Genomic DNA, 15,840 nt, shown 5'->3' with positions numbered 1-15,840 from the left:
GGCCAAGGTGAAGTCCTCCGCTTTTGCTGTCTCTAACACAGTTAGATGAAATCCCATAGCTATCCTGTTATCTTACCACACACTAACCCAGCATAATTTAAAATACACTACATAATCGGAAGTATGTGGACACCTGCTCGTCGAACATCTCATTAAAAAATCATGGGCATTAATATGGAGTTGGTCCATTCTTTGCTGCTATAACAGCCTCCACACTTCTGGGTCGGCTTTCTACTAGATATTACTGCAGGGATTTGCTTCCATTCAGCCACAAGAGTAATAGTGAGGTTGGGCACTGATGTTGGGCAATTAGCCCTGGCTCGCAGTCGGCGTTCCAATTCATCCCAAAGATGTTGGATGGGGTTGAGGTCAGGGCTCTGTGCAGGCCAGTCAGGTTCTTCCACACTGATCTCAACAAAACATTTCTGTATGGACCTCGCTTTGTGCGCAGGGGGCATTGTCATGCTCAAACAGGAAAGGGCCTTTCCCAAACTGTTGCCACAAAGTTGGAAGCACAGAATCGTCTAGAATGTCATTATATGCTGTAGCGTTAAGATTTCCCTTCACTGGAACTAAGGGGCCTAGCCCAAACCATGAAAAACAGCCCCAGACCATTGTTTCTCCTCTACCAAACTTTATAGATTGGCACTATGCATTCGGGCAGGTAGCGTTCTCCTGGTGTAACTGAGGTGAAATGGCTAGCTAGTTAGCGGTGGTGCGCGCTAATAGCCTTTCAAACGGTGACGTCACTCGCTTTGAGACCTTGAAGTAGTGGTTCCCCTTGCTCTGCAAGGGCCGTGGCTTTTGTGGAGCGATGGGTAACGATGCTTCGTGGGTGACTGTTGTTGATGTGTGCAGAGGGTCTCTGGTTCGCGCCCAGGTCGGTGCGAGGGGACGGTCTAAAGTTAAAACTGTTACACTGGCAACCGACAAACCCAGATGTGTACTGCCAGATTGCACTGCCAGATGGTGAAGAGTGATTCATCACTCCAGAGAACGCGTTTCCACTGCTCCAGAGTAGAATGGCAGGGAGCTTCACCAGTTTGAAATTCGGAAGTGAGTGTTGCAACCGAGGACAGATGATTTTTACCCTCTATGCGCTTCAGCACTCAGCGGTCCCGTTCTGGGAGCTTGTGTGGCCTACTACTTCACAGCTGAGCTGTTGTTGCTCCTAGATATTTCCACTTCACAATAACAGCACATACAGTTGACCGGGGCAGCTCTAGCAGGGCATACATTTGACAAACTGACTTGTTGGAAAGGTGGCATCCTATGACGGTGCCACATTGAAAGTAACTGAGTTCTTCAATAAGCCCATTCTACTGCCAATGTTTGTCTATGGAGATTGCATGGCTGTCTGCTCGATTTTATACACATACTTTTGTATATTTCGAGTATGTACCATTTAGAGGTGTATTTAATCTGCAACATGTAATTGTTTTCATATCTCATCATCCCATGGCATCCCATAAAAAACAAAAACAATACAAGCCAGCACATCTCCCTCCTACTCACACACTCTTCCCTCCCACCACACACTCTCACACTCACAGCTGTCTAGCTGGAGAACTGATGTGTGTGTCTCAGATATCCTGCGGCTCTTCACCCATAATCCTTTCACAGGACAGCAGGGCAGTATTGATTACAAACCAGGCAGAGGAAATAGCAGGAGGAGGAGGAGAAGAGTATGGAGGGATAAAGGATAGAAGCGGAAAACGGAGCGAATTAATATTTATTAGGATCCCCCATGTGATAGGGGAAAAGAGTTAAGAAGGAGAAAGCGGGGAGCGAGGGGATGGGATGCACAAAGACACACAGAGTTTTTAGGTTTTGTCTTCATCCAGCAGCTGTTGTGTTTGAGTGAGAGGGGTGTCCTCCCGGGTGCTCCTTCAGTCTCACATGCTGGCTCACGCCAAACACAGTTCCACCCGTGTAAAGATCAGCATGTGTCATAACCATACCAACCATACTAACAATGCTTCATCACTGACCCCAGGGCACCGACAGACAGCAAGGCAGATGTCTGATGACAGATTTAAGGCAGTAAAAAAGGGAGGGACCCCCCCCCCTCTCCTCACCTCTCCTCTCACCCCAGGGAGGAAAGTGTACACAACGTCATCAGGTCATACTTTCCCTTAACACACTGCAAACCACCAGTGTAGTATGGGAACGAATGTGGATATTTATGTAGCTACAGTATGTGTTTAGCTCATTTACATTCACAGACCATTCACATTTTGTGCATTGTTTCTCAGTTGTCTGCTGTGAGTGTGCAGAATGTTTGTGCAGTGGCAAGGAACCAGTTCAGTTTAGCACATATTGGAGATGTGAATAGTCCAGTGAATATTCAACCCACCCCCCCCATCCAATACCTTTTAAGAAAGTTGAAGCTCATTTACTAAAAGCTAAAATGACCCCAGCCATTATGACATTGGCTGCTGTAGGTTCATTCACCTCAGTCGATCTACAAACACATAGCCTATTAGCGATCATTAGCCGCTACACATTAACTTACATTAACTCAGCACCGGGATTAAAAATAATTTAATACATACAGAGGGATCTGTTAGAAGAAAAATATTTTATTAACAAAAGGTAAACAAATAAGTATTCTTTACAGATTTATTTTGTGTGCAGTTTTACAGCTAATTTCCTGCAATTCTACTTTTTTTGCCATGACTTATGCCATTTTAATATGATATCAGAGCGAGAGTGACTAACAAAATCATTGGGGGCCCCCTGGAAGTTAGGGCCCCTGGGCATGTGCCCTGCATTCCCAGTCGATAATTTGGCCATGATTGCTACACATTTACTGTAGATGAGTGATTTGGAGGCCACAGGATGAGACCAGTGTTTTTTTTAATGAATTTTATAGTAAAGATGTAACTTAACTGTAAAAATGTATGAACTTTTAATGTGCCATGAACACAACCAGTCATGATGTTTCCATCTGATTGTCAAACAAATCAGAGCAAAATTTAGGTTACCTTCGATCGATCATCAAAAATAATTCCAGCATCCGAACAGCGTACTGTGCACCCGCCAATGTTCCTTCAATCGCAAGTGGCTGAAACTATCTCACCGGAGAAAGTATCAGAGTGAGTGAAACAGTGCCCTTCTGTTTTACTACATGTAGCCCATGTATCTGATGCTGTCTGGCAACATCAGATACAGTACATGGGCTACACATACATGTCCTCTGCCTCTGCAACGATTATCAGCAGCAAAGAAATGCGTATTGTATCCCCCTAGAGCAAGGCTCTCCAACCCTGTTCCTGGACAGCTACCATCCTGTAGCTTCTCACTCCAACCCTGTTCCTGGACAGCTACCATCCTGTAGCTTCTCACTCCAACCCTGTTCCTGGACAGCTACCATCCTGTAGCTTCTCACTCCAACCCTGTTCCTGGACAGCTACCATCCTGTAGCTTCTCACTCCAACCCTGTTCCTGGACAGCTACCATCCTGTAGCTTCTCACTCCAACCCTGTTCCTGGACAGCTACCATCCTGTAGCTTCTCACTCCAACCCTGTTCCTGGACAGCTACCATCCTGTAGCTTCTCACTCCAACCCTGTTCCTGGACAGCTACCATCCTGTAGCTTCTCACTCCAACCCGGTTCCTGGACAGCTACCATCCTGTAGCTTCTCACTCCAACCCTGTTCCTGGACAGCTACCATCCTGTAGCTTCTCACTCCAACCCTGTTCCTGGACAGCTACCATCCTGTAGCTTCTCACTCCAACCCGGTTCCTGGACAGCTACCATCCTGTAGCTTCTCACTCCAACCCTGTTCCTGGACAGCTACCATCCTGTAGCTTCTCACTCCAACCCTGTTCCTGGACAGCTACCATCCTGTAGATTCTCACTCCAACCCTGTTCCTGGACAGCTACCATCCTGTAGCTTCTCACTCCAACCCTGTTCCTGGACAGCTACCATCCTGTAGCTTCTCACTCCAACCCTGTTCCTGGACAGCTACCATCCTGTAGCTTCTCACTCCAACCTTGTTCCTGGACAGCTACCATCCTGTAGCTTCTCACTCCAACCCTGTTCCTGGACAGCTACCATCCTGTAGCTTCTCACTCCAACCCTGTTCCTGGACAGCTACCATCCTGTAGCTTCTCACTCCAACCCTGTTCCTGGACAGCTACCATCCTGTAGCTTCTCACTCCAACCCTGTTCCTGGACAGCTACCATCCTGTAGCTTCTCACTCCAACCCTAATCTAGCGCACTTGATTCTAATAATTAGCTTGATGATAAGCTGAATCAGGTTAGTTACAACTGAGTTTGGAGTGAAAACCTATAGAAGGGGAGCTCTCCAGGAACAGGGTTGGAGAGCCCTGCCCATGAGTCTAAGGGCCCGAGGCTGGCCTCGTCCAAAACCAGGCTTCCTTAATATGGGTAAGCCTGGGGAAGTTCATGGCAAAAAAAATGCTAAATAGGGGTGGAGACCCAGTTTAAATCAGTGACGCCTCACTATACATCAAACCAATAAAATGCCTTGATTGTGCGGAGCTCCAATAGTGCTCACTAGATTAGTGTCGTAGGTGCAACAGTGCATGATGGTTATTTTTACAGTCTATGGTGAGGATGGCTGGGAAATTGCAGATTAAAACCCCATCAAAATACAGTATGTAGATCTATGTCGATTTTGTGTGTAGAGCACACTTCTGACAAAACATTATTTTAAATTCCTCCAGGTTTTGCTCCATTTTCTGCTATGTTGCTAACTAGCATACAGAACAATTCTCTGTAAAATGTGTCCTTCCTGGTTTGAAAACAGTGACGAACAGAACACATAGCACCAACGGGCATGTGGCGGGAAGGCTTCTTGAAATGTAACATCATATCAAATTCTTGCCACTGGGAGCCAGCGGACCATTCAAACCGTTTTTGCAATAGAAAATTCTCCAGACCTCCAAGGGAGGCGTGACAGTGACGTGATTTTGAAGGTATGGTAACGTGAGACTACTACTAAGCTAACATATGGAATTGTTTTAAGATGGTCAAACCAAGGATAATTAAGTGATATGACTTTGCATTTTAGGACCCCTGTAGGTATAACATTTAAAAAAAAAAAACATTTTGAATAAACATTGAATTTGTCCGTACTGCTATTAGCCCATATACATGCATTTAATAACAGATGAATACATATTCAAACATAGTCAAACATTTTATCAAAAGGAAGCATGTTTTGAGATACATTAGAAAGCTCTGATGATCTATATAGCACATTTCAGACATGAATGCAATGCGCTTCACAGGAAAGAAAATATAAAAAACAATGCAAATAAAAACAGAAATATTTACTACAAAACAAACAAAACAAACAAAAGAATAACAATAAAAACAGAAAGACCAAAAAAGCACCCTAAGCAAAAGCAAAGCTAAAAAGGTGTGTTTTACGATATATGTCCGCAGTTTAAATATGTCCACAGTTTCGGCCTCCCTCAGGTTCTGCCTCTCCATGCCTCTTGGTCCTAGGCTTTGGGATAGTTAAAAGGCCAGTGTGCTAGAGGACATTAGGGACCTACTGGGTACATAACTCAAAAGCATGTCTGATATGTATTGGGGTGCACAATCGTAGATAGATTTAGAATAATAGAATAGAATAATCTTAAAATGTATTCTAAACTCACAGGCAGCCAGTGCAGAGAATTCAAAACCAGTGTAATGTGTGCTCTCCGTCTGGTCTTGGTCATTATCCGTGCTGCAGCATTCTGTATGTTTTGCAGTTGACCAATGGCTTTCTTAGGTAGACCAGACAGGAGAGCATTACAGTAGTCAAGCCTGCTTGTAATAAAAGCATGGATAAGTCTCTCTGTATCAGCCTGAGAAAGAAACGACCGCAACTTGGCAATGTTCCTCAGTTGGTAAAAATATATTTTGGTCACATTCCTGTTCATACACTCAATAAAATCTGTAGCAACTTCAGAAGTAAGGTAATGTTTTTTAATAATGCGTTCAGTATTACCCTGTGCTATGAGCAACACGGTAGTAAAAATACGCAGTGGTGATCAGATAAAGCAGTGTCAACAATAGTGGATACATCAATAGAAAGCCCCTTGGTAATGACCAGGTTGAGAGTATGGCCGCGGTTATGGGTGAACCCAGTAACATGTTGGATAAAGTCCATTGAGCTAAAAAGATTCATAAATTCAATGGCCTTGGAGGCAGTCTCTTTGTCAAAATGAATATTAAAATCGACCAACACAATGATTTTATCATAGTTCTCAAGGACAATAGACAATAGTTCAGAGAATTAAGTAAAGAAAGTGGGGCTGTGCTTTGGTGGCCTATACAGGGTTATGGCCAGCATTGGTGGCTGACTTAAACATTATTGCATAATGCTCAAAAGACCCAAAGTTGCCAAATGAAATGTCCTTACAGCTGAGAGCATTAGTAAAAATAAAGGTTGTCCCCCCACCCTTTTTAATTTTGTTGGGAGAGGCTTCAATAAGAGCGGCACTACAGTCTGAAGACAGCCAATGCTTTAGTGAGAAACGTGCAATCAACGTTGCCCTCACTAATGAGGTCATTCACAAGAAATGTTTTACTAGTGATTGCTCTAACATTTAAAAGCAACACATTTAATGAGTGTGGGCCACACCTGGGCATCTACATTATGGTAACCAATGGAATAACAACCAAATTATGAACGTTACAACAACGTTTTCTAACAGTCTCCAATCTATCAGAATGGTAGGATATGACAGTTTGTATGAACTCAGTAGAAGGCGGAGTTAGAGGAAGATAAATTAGGCTACTCACAATAACCATAGTGCCATTTTTACGGGAGTTGATGGGGGTCGTAGAGCAAATTAGAGAACACCATCGTGAGAGTCTCATCTTATCCATAGAGGGGTTATATTAATGTGAAGGCCAAACCGTTCGGACGCTAAAGAAATTTTCGTGAGAAGACCGATTTTCGAGATGTCTCATGGTCTGACAAACACCGCTGTAGCTTTGCCACCTTCCATCGTAGATGTGAAAGGCCAACATTTGCGGATGCAGTGGATTTAAACGCAACCCAGCTCGAGGCCCCTTGGTATTTTTTTCTCTGACATGGGCTTATTAAGTGACTGTCAATGAGTGATATATAACAAGAGAAAAACTGCTGATGCACAACCAACGTTTCGAAATTGCAACTTGTGTATTCCACTATTCTAACTCTCAACACTAAGTGGAGACCACAAATGAGTTCCTAAAAATATATATATACACTACCAGTCAAAAGTTTGGAAACACTTACTCATTCCAGGGTCTTTCTTAATTTTTACAATTTTCTACTTCGTAGAATAAAATTGAAGACATCAAAACTATCAAAACTATGAATTAACACAAATGGAATCATGTAGTAAACAAAAAAGTGTTAAACAAATCACCCTTTGCCTTGATGATAGCTTTGCACACTCTTGGCATTCTCTCAACCAGCTTCATGAGGTAGTCACCTGGAATGTATTTCAATTAACAGGTGTGCCTTGTTAAAAGTTAATTTGTGGAATTGCTTTCCTTAATGAGTTTGAGCCGATCAGTTGTGTTGTGACAAGGTAGGGGTGGTATACAGCAGACAGCCCTAGCCCTAAGTCCATATTATGGCAAGAACAGCTCAAATAAGCAAAGAGAAATGATAGTCCATCATTACTTGAAGACATGAAGGTCAGTCAATTCAAAACATTTGAAGAACTTTGAAAGTTTCTTCAAGTGCAGTCGCAAAAACCATCAAACGCTATGATGAAACTGGCTCTCAAGAGGACCGCCACAGGAAAGGAAGACCCAGAGTTACCTCTAATGCAGAAGATAAGTTCATTAGAGTTACCAGCCTCATAAATCAGCAATTAACTGCACCTCAGATTGCACCTCAGAGAGTTCAAGGAGCAGACACATCTCAACATCAACTGTTCAGAGGAGACTGCATGAATCATGCCTTCATGGTTGAATTGCTACAAAGAACTACTAAAGGACACCGGGTTCCAACCGCCGTGTCTTTGTCAGACGCCAAGAAGGTGAACGGATGATCTCCGCATGTGTGGTGAAGCATGGAGGAGGAGGAGGTGTGGTGGTGCTTTGCTGGTGACACTATCTGTGATTTATTAAGAATTCAAGGCACACTTACCAGCATGGCTACTACAGCATTCTGCAGCAATACGCCATCCTGTCTGGTTTGCGCTTAGTGGGACTATCATTTATTTTTTCAGGACAATGCCCCAAGTCACCTACAGGCTGTGTAAGGGCTAATTTACAAAGAAAGAGAGTGATGTAGTGCTGCATCAGATGACCTGGCCTCCACAATCACCTGACCTCAACCCAATTGAGATGGTTTGGGATGAGTTGGACTGCAGAGTGAAGGAAAAACAGCCAACAAGTGCTCAGCATATGTGGGAACTCCTTCAAGACTGTTGGAAAAGCATTCCAGGTGACTACGTCATGAAGCTGGTTGAGAGAATGCAAGGCTGTCATCAAGGCAACGGGTGGGTACTTTGGGTTACTACATAATTCCATATGAGTTATTTCCTAGTTTTAATGTCTTCACTATTATTCTACAATGTAGAAAATAGTCAAAATAAAGAAAAATCCTTGAATGAGTAGGTGTGTCCAAAGTTTTGATTGGTACTGTATATATATATATAGAAATGTTTGTATTAATTTAAAAAATGAGGTCCAGACCTCTGTGTCCTAATTTTTAGCTATAGTCCTGTAACACCTCATTTAACGAAAAGCCCTCCCATCCCAGAGGCCACATTAACGTCCCAGTGAGGGGCAGAGAGAGTGCACGACGTCAAACAGAAATCAAAGAACAATCTAGAGACTTCATCCATTTTTCATGATTTTTTTTTCATTTAGCCTCTTAGGATCCCCAGTAATGGCAATCAATAGATCAAGCTGCAGTCACACCGTTAAGACCTATAGGGACCACTATATAGGTCTATAAACACACACACACACACACACACACACACACACACACACACACACACACACACACACACACACACACACACACACACACACACACACACACACACACACAATGCCTTTATTCAACACAATAGTATTCTCTACAATTATTCTCTATAATTATACTTCTTCATAACTATAATTTATGACTGCAATATTACCATCCACAAAATATGTGCTACTACTATCCTTTTAATGGTCATATCATCGAGTTTACAATAACAGCATCATTAAAACACATACACATAGGCAACACAGCTCGTCCAATGGGGCACTCTATCTTTCCAATTTCATGGCACTCATTCATAACATAAAGAATTGTGGGTGGGACTTACATGCTACTTCTAACGATGCGTTTCTGCTCACTGCCTCCCCCAGGTAGTTACGGGCCACACACACGTAGCTGCCGTCGTCTGGCTTGCTGCGTCGGCCGTGGACGATGCGCAGGAAGAAGAGGGAGCCGCTGGGCAGCAGCATGCGGTGGGAACGCGGGTTGTCCCTGTCTGTCTCCACCCGCTCCCCGTCCTTGTACCACTCCACCGTGGGGGCGGGATGCCCCTCCGCCTTGCAGTTGAGGGTGGCCGGCTCCCCCTTGGACACGATGAGGTCAGAGGGGTGCTCCACGATCCGAGGAGGGGAGTCATCCTGACGCAGACGAGATCCTGGGAGGAGAAGATTGGAGAAATGATTAGCTACACATATGCCAACATAAGATATGTTCAGTAATACCAACTGACAATATCGGTAAGTCCGGATTGATGTGTAAAATATACAGGGAGAAAGTCTGAGAGAAAGCCTATAAATGAGTGCCAGGCCCTGACAGGCAGCACACACACCATGGCACCACACAAAAACGAGCCGCAATATCCACACTGACAGACAGAAGCCAGAGAGTTATTATTTACGCATTCCGTCAAGTGCTCTGTTCCTCTTAGATGCTGCTGGGTGGTGAGTGGGTGAGAGAGTTGGTTGTTATTGGTTAGTGTGTGTAGCAAAAAAATGTTGAATGTCGGTTTCTATTTCTAAGCGTGTCTTCAGATAGGCACATGTGTGCCCATTAGGGATATAGAAAAGCATAATCAACATGTGTGTCTTCTGTTCCTCCTTGACAGATGCAGACTTTTGCATTCAGTGTGAATGAGGAGTCTGTTTCTCTGTCCCTCACCCAGGGTTTGATGTCACCGTGAACAAGTCAACAGGAACACATTCCTCATGTCGTGTGTCAGCTGGAAGTGGAGGAAAAGCAACCCAACCATGCTATGGGAAGGAGAGGAAGCAGCAAGTGTTTGATGTCATTACCAAACGCTTGCTCCCACACTGCCTCCAGCTCTACCTAGTACCACAACCCTCCTCTTCTCCCCTTGTCTGTGTCGGTGACGCAGCGAGGCATCACAACACAACATGATTCTATCATTACTCATACCAAGACAAATGGGATATGACAAACACTACTCTGTTTTTCTGTGTAAGGATGGGAGTAAGCACTAAACAGGGTAACCTGGGAGAGAGCTATAGTGTTCAGTTGGATGACGAGACTAGCTGAGCTATGACAGAAATATGTTTTAGTAATGGGTTTAGTTTTCTGCAACTGTTGCTCTTTCAAGTCTGCACAGCTCTTTTTGATGGGAAATCTGCTAAAAATACACAAAATAAGTATATTTCCACCTTCTCAAATCCATCAGACTCTACCTAGTCCAACAGGTGGATTGCTAACCTGAGCGAAGCTGCCAGCCACTTGCATGCCACACTCCAAAACGCTACTCTCAGATGATTACCAATACCCAGCCCACTCAAGTGTGCCGACTCCCTGTCCGTCTGACTTACTCTCACTCTCACTCCATTCCCCACACCCACCCCCACCTAGTGTTTAATGGCCCTAATGGGGGCTGGCTGGATCCATTCAACTACAACCACAGTTATAAATTCATACATAACCAAAGATCTCCGCCCTCCAAAAAGCTTCTCATTTCATTAGTCCCTTCAGTGAGCCTGTTCATGGAACTGCCCACGCAATTCATGCACTCAGTTTCACCCAAGTCCTGAGAGCAGTACAGAAACTGAAACAGACTAATGCTCATTACAGCCACCCAGGGCTTACTCTACTACGGCCCTGCATATGAGCAGTGGTTTTTACCCCTGAATAAACTAGTCTTAAAGGTCTTCCGACAACCTGAACTTTCTGAGATAAGGTTTCCCCATAGATCAGCTATGGTCTTTCCAAACTCATTACTCTCTACCTTATCTTGCTCTCTCTGAGGTAAAACTGTACGCCCAGGCGACAGCAGAAATGTCATGGCTACGCTTGACTGGGATTTAGCTGTACTCTGGCTAAACAAAAACATATGAAAACAGCATCTCCCTCTGCACTTTAACTTTGACCATATCAACTGTCACATCCATTACAGCTGACATCCCTCTCCTACTGAACATAGCTGTTGGCTGGAATATTCATGAAGGGAAGTGTACTGAGGGAACCCAGTCAGGCAGAATAGTTATGGTGATACCATCACCTACCACTGATATTATCAACACGCTGTATTGACAAATTATAATGTCCCTTGAAATTACAGTGGAATAACAATTATACTTTTAAAGTGTATGTACAATGAATGTATTTGAATTGCTGATTGATGAACTGCACTGTGCACATACAGAGTTTGCACTTCACCCAATGTGCAGTTATCAGGATTTGACTGAATATAGACTAATGATTTTGACCATCTTAGACTCTCCCATCACAGCAGAGGATGATAATGTGTCTTTCTCTGTTACATGGCGTTGTCTCATAATGGGTCTGTTTAATCTCAAGCTTACTTTCAATAACACAGCGCTGCCAAGACCTTGCCATTTAATCACCCACAGACAGTCAAATGGCCTTTTGCCAAAAACTCTCCATGTCACCCTCTTTCATACACAACAATAACACACATGCACAGGCAGAAAACAACCTCAAAGCCAACTTGACAAACTTATAAAGCAAAAAATCGATGAAGAGAGAGGCGAGTGAGTGTGTGTAAAAGAAAGTGAAAGACAGAGAGAGAGAGATACTGCTACTAAAACACAATCTAATACTAGCACACAGTATAACACCTGCTACCCAATTGTAGATGTACAGGAGTTTAATGAAAGCCCTGTAAAAGTGGTTAAGAGTGTTGGGCCAGTAACTGAAAGGTCGCTGGTTCAAATCCCCGAGCCGACTTTGTGAAAAATATGTTGATGTGCCCTTGAGCAAGGCACTTAACCATATTTGCTCCTGTAAGTCGCTCTGGATAAGAGAGTCTGCTAAATGACTAAAATGTAAATGTGGTAGAATATAAGCAATGGAGTGGGGCACCACTGTGTATATGGTAGTCAACAGCCATAGGGATGGAACCAACCCCCTCTCTCACAGAATCAATGCTTTCAATGTGGACATGGTCATCAAAAACAGCTGCATGTCCAGTGGGGGACAACACAGTGGCATTGGCCTGGAAAGCCCATATCGACCAAGACAGGGAGCTCAACCGTTATGAGTGCTGTGTCCTCACCAGTGATGGTGCTCAAGGGACAGACAGTACGTACAGTATGTCCCGTGACCAGTGGACACAGTGTCCATATATAACAGATTGAAACAAGCCACAGGACTATAAGATAATTCAGCATAATAGTCTCCATTACATTTTTTGGGGACTTTTCAGACAAAGAATCTAAGTTCCACCAGCTGCATCTCAGAACCCAAATCATCTGGGTCTAACACAAGCCTTCTGATGTTCGGGGTTCAACTGTATAGATCCATCAACTCCACCCATTTTTTCCCCCTTCTTTACATTTCTTAGACACTATTGATGTCCCTCTAAATTCTTAAATGGAAAATCCACTCAAAACTATATTTTGCTATTTTTTTCAGTCCGCTGTTGACACAGTCCCAAAATGTTTTCTATGTCAGGAGTCAAGTTTCAAGACTTAGGACTCATCATGATGATGTGGCAAGTGGCACTATGCTTCTTGAAAATCCAATATCTTAAAAACTTGACTGCTGACATGCAAAACATTTTGGGACTGGATTAACAGTGGACTAATGAAAAAAATACCAAAATATAGTTTTAAGTGGATTTTTCCTTTAAGACTGCGAAACTTTACTAGGACATAACAACAGAAATATGACAATGAAAGTGAAAGCTGCTGCCTATTAAATATGTGAGTCACCTATGGGTAATTGACACAATACAGTGCTGAATGTCATTAAATTGAAACCGAATAAATGGTGCATTCATTTATCAGCCAAGGGCACAATTAAACCTTTCAAATCCTCCCTAATGATAGACTTACATATATTAGGAAAATGTATTAATTAACAATGAAATTAATCAGGAACCCCTAAATAAGCATATGTTTCGAATTGCAATACATTATTCATTTGTATGAATTCAATCGATAAAAAACACATTGACAATCCATTGCTCATAAAATAGTCTGGTGCAACAAAGCCAAGTTGAAAGGATTGACCCCTGCATGTTGAGACACATTAAGTGCGCAAAGAGAAACCACATGTGTGCACACCTTTTTCACCTGCTTTTTGCAACGTTTTGAAATGAGGAATAAACAGAACAAGTCAGGCAAAATACAGTTGCTACTGCAGGTGCTCTAATCAAGCGCGGGGTTGTTCGATGTTTTATGTGGGGTACCAACACTTAGACTATGTGTACATGTAAAACGAAAAACAGGGAAAAGCTATGTTTTTATTACAAACTTCATTGTGGTGACCAAATCAAATTAAAGGTTCCAGGACTTACCGTTGACTTGGGTGTGCAATAGTCCATAGAAAAATAAAAACCGTAGTTGACCCATTCTGGCATAGTAACCGTCCACGGTATATTAGCGCAAAACTCGTCAGATAGACTTCTTTACCTTGCTTATTGTGCGACTGTAGTCGGTTCTGAGCACATAAACTGTTGAAATGATTTAAGTTATATTTTAATGGACAACGAAATCATTCACGATACGACTTCATGTTTTCTCACCAAGAGCGCACCCGATGGGTAGCCTACTTCTCCATACAACATTTGGAGGTGTCTCATCACCAGACACTAACCAAAGAGCGACGATGTGCTCGCCTCATAGCATCACCCCGACCGGCTCCCAGAGCCTATTTCATGCAATGCTCCTTCTAGCTAAAATCGTCGAAAACGAAGCCCATGGGCTACAATATCGAATATAAATGGTCTGAATGACCATCATTTTGAAAATATCACTCCGGAAGATTACGCGCAGTTCAGTAACCTACAGGCGGGACTGTTGTGAGACAACGGTGGTGGACTGTGGTGGTGGTTTCAGACCGAGGTGAATAGCTGCACAGTTACAGCCCCCTTCCTCGTGGAACTAACTGTACATTGGTAGGCTACAGTAGCAGTGGGCTACAAAACGCGAATACGCAGAATTCCATCAAACCATCTCAAAATGTGTTAGCTAGAGGTTGCCCCTATGCGCTGATCTGAAGTCAGTTTGGGATAGATTAGAGGGGCAAACAAGTCCTAGATCTGAACTGTCGACATAGCTACAGAGCGCTGTGGAAACCACATACAAATCACATAACCACATTAAGCTATGCCAATATATCTTGGGAAGATTTGCGCATAGAAATGTTGTTTGGATTTGGTGTTTAAATTGCTATGCATTTGATTTGCAAATCAAGGCAATTAATTTAATGGCACTGCTCTGTGCGCGTTATAACATATGGAGTAGGCTGAACATCAAATCAAATTGTATTGGTCAAATACACATATTTAGGAGATGTTATTGCGGGTGTAGCGAAATGCTTGTGTTCCTAGCTCCAACAGTGCAGTAGTATCTAACAATTCACACACAATACACACAAATCTAAAAGTAAAATAATGGAATTAAGAAATATATAAATATTAGATCGAGCAATGTCGGAGTGGCATTGATAAAAAAATACAGTAGAATAGAATACAGTATACATCAAAGTTCAATCATGTTGCGTCCTCTATCGACGACATGGTTATCTCATAGATATCATCTGGCATAGACAGAATGTGACTGCAAAGTGGTTTGTTCCTATATGGCAATTATCTCAGTGAATATCAATGACAACTTGACTGCTAATAGCCGATGGCACATACTGTCTACTGCCAGCAGTCGATTCCATCCACATGAAAAAGAGGAATGAAAACCCTGGGCTTTATTCTTGATGAACTGGGCACTCAATGAGCTATTGACAGAAATACTCCTCCCAACAAGCACATTCAATAATGCTTATCTACTGATGATAATTTAGTTAGCCCAATGAACTGAATTGAAATGTACTGTAACTTTTTGGTTAATCACTTTACTATAAAGGGAGGTATCATCTTTAGCAGGGGTCAGCAGCAGGCGGACCGCTGGCCAAAACCGGGCCATGAGTAATTTTTGGGCCCCCCAAAGTTTTTAGTAAAAAATAAATAAAACATTTAAAAAGACTGTAAAATCAGCAAAACATTTGTTTAATTCAGGAAATCTTTTCCCAAGTGTTCCCACAAATAAAAAAAGAGACATATGTGATCGTGTCTCAATGTATGAAATGATTGTTCTTTTAAAACACGATCTCTTTTTGTGTTTAGTTATGGTCAATTTGCAGCCTGCAAATTATTATAATTATGTTCCAGCCCTTTGACTATCCACTCCCACAAAAATCGTCCCGCGGCTGAATTTAGTTGCCTACCCCTGATCTACGGTGTCAGGAGAAATCCAGGTGGTGGAGAAATGTGTGTGTGTGTTTTTCCCTGTTGAGAAAAATGTAAATGTATGATGGTAGGTGTAAAGTGAGGTGGTTCATCGTAGATTGCCATTCTACAGGTAGATTTTTGGTTGTGATTAACCAAAAAGTCACAGAAAATGTTAGTTCAG

The 15,840-nt window shown here is 42.8% G+C and overlaps 1 protein-coding gene across 1 annotated transcript in view; it reads right to left on the bottom strand.

Annotated features, from left to right (window-relative positions):
* LOC120043561 (roundabout homolog 2-like) overlaps window positions 1-13,785 on the bottom strand; it is a 137,592-nt gene extending 123,807 nt beyond the window's left edge. Inside the window, exons 1-2 of the mRNA XM_038988121.1 lie at window positions 13,731-13,785; window positions 9,294-9,620 (exon numbers count right to left, since the gene is read on the bottom strand). Of these exons, the coding sequence (XP_038844049.1) occupies window positions 9,294-9,620; window positions 13,731-13,785 (382 nt within the window). The remainder of the gene's footprint in view (window positions 1-9,293; window positions 9,621-13,730) is intronic.
* Between the last annotated feature and the right edge of the window lie 2,055 nt (window positions 13,786-15,840).

Source organism: Salvelinus namaycush, chromosome 3, assembly GCF_016432855.1.
Source record: "Salvelinus namaycush isolate Seneca chromosome 3, SaNama_1.0, whole genome shotgun sequence".
Classification (NCBI taxonomy): domain Eukaryota; kingdom Metazoa; phylum Chordata; class Actinopteri; order Salmoniformes; family Salmonidae; genus Salvelinus; species Salvelinus namaycush.
The sequence above is the reverse complement of the archived record's forward strand: the minus strand, read 5'-3'. Positions and strand labels throughout refer to the sequence as shown.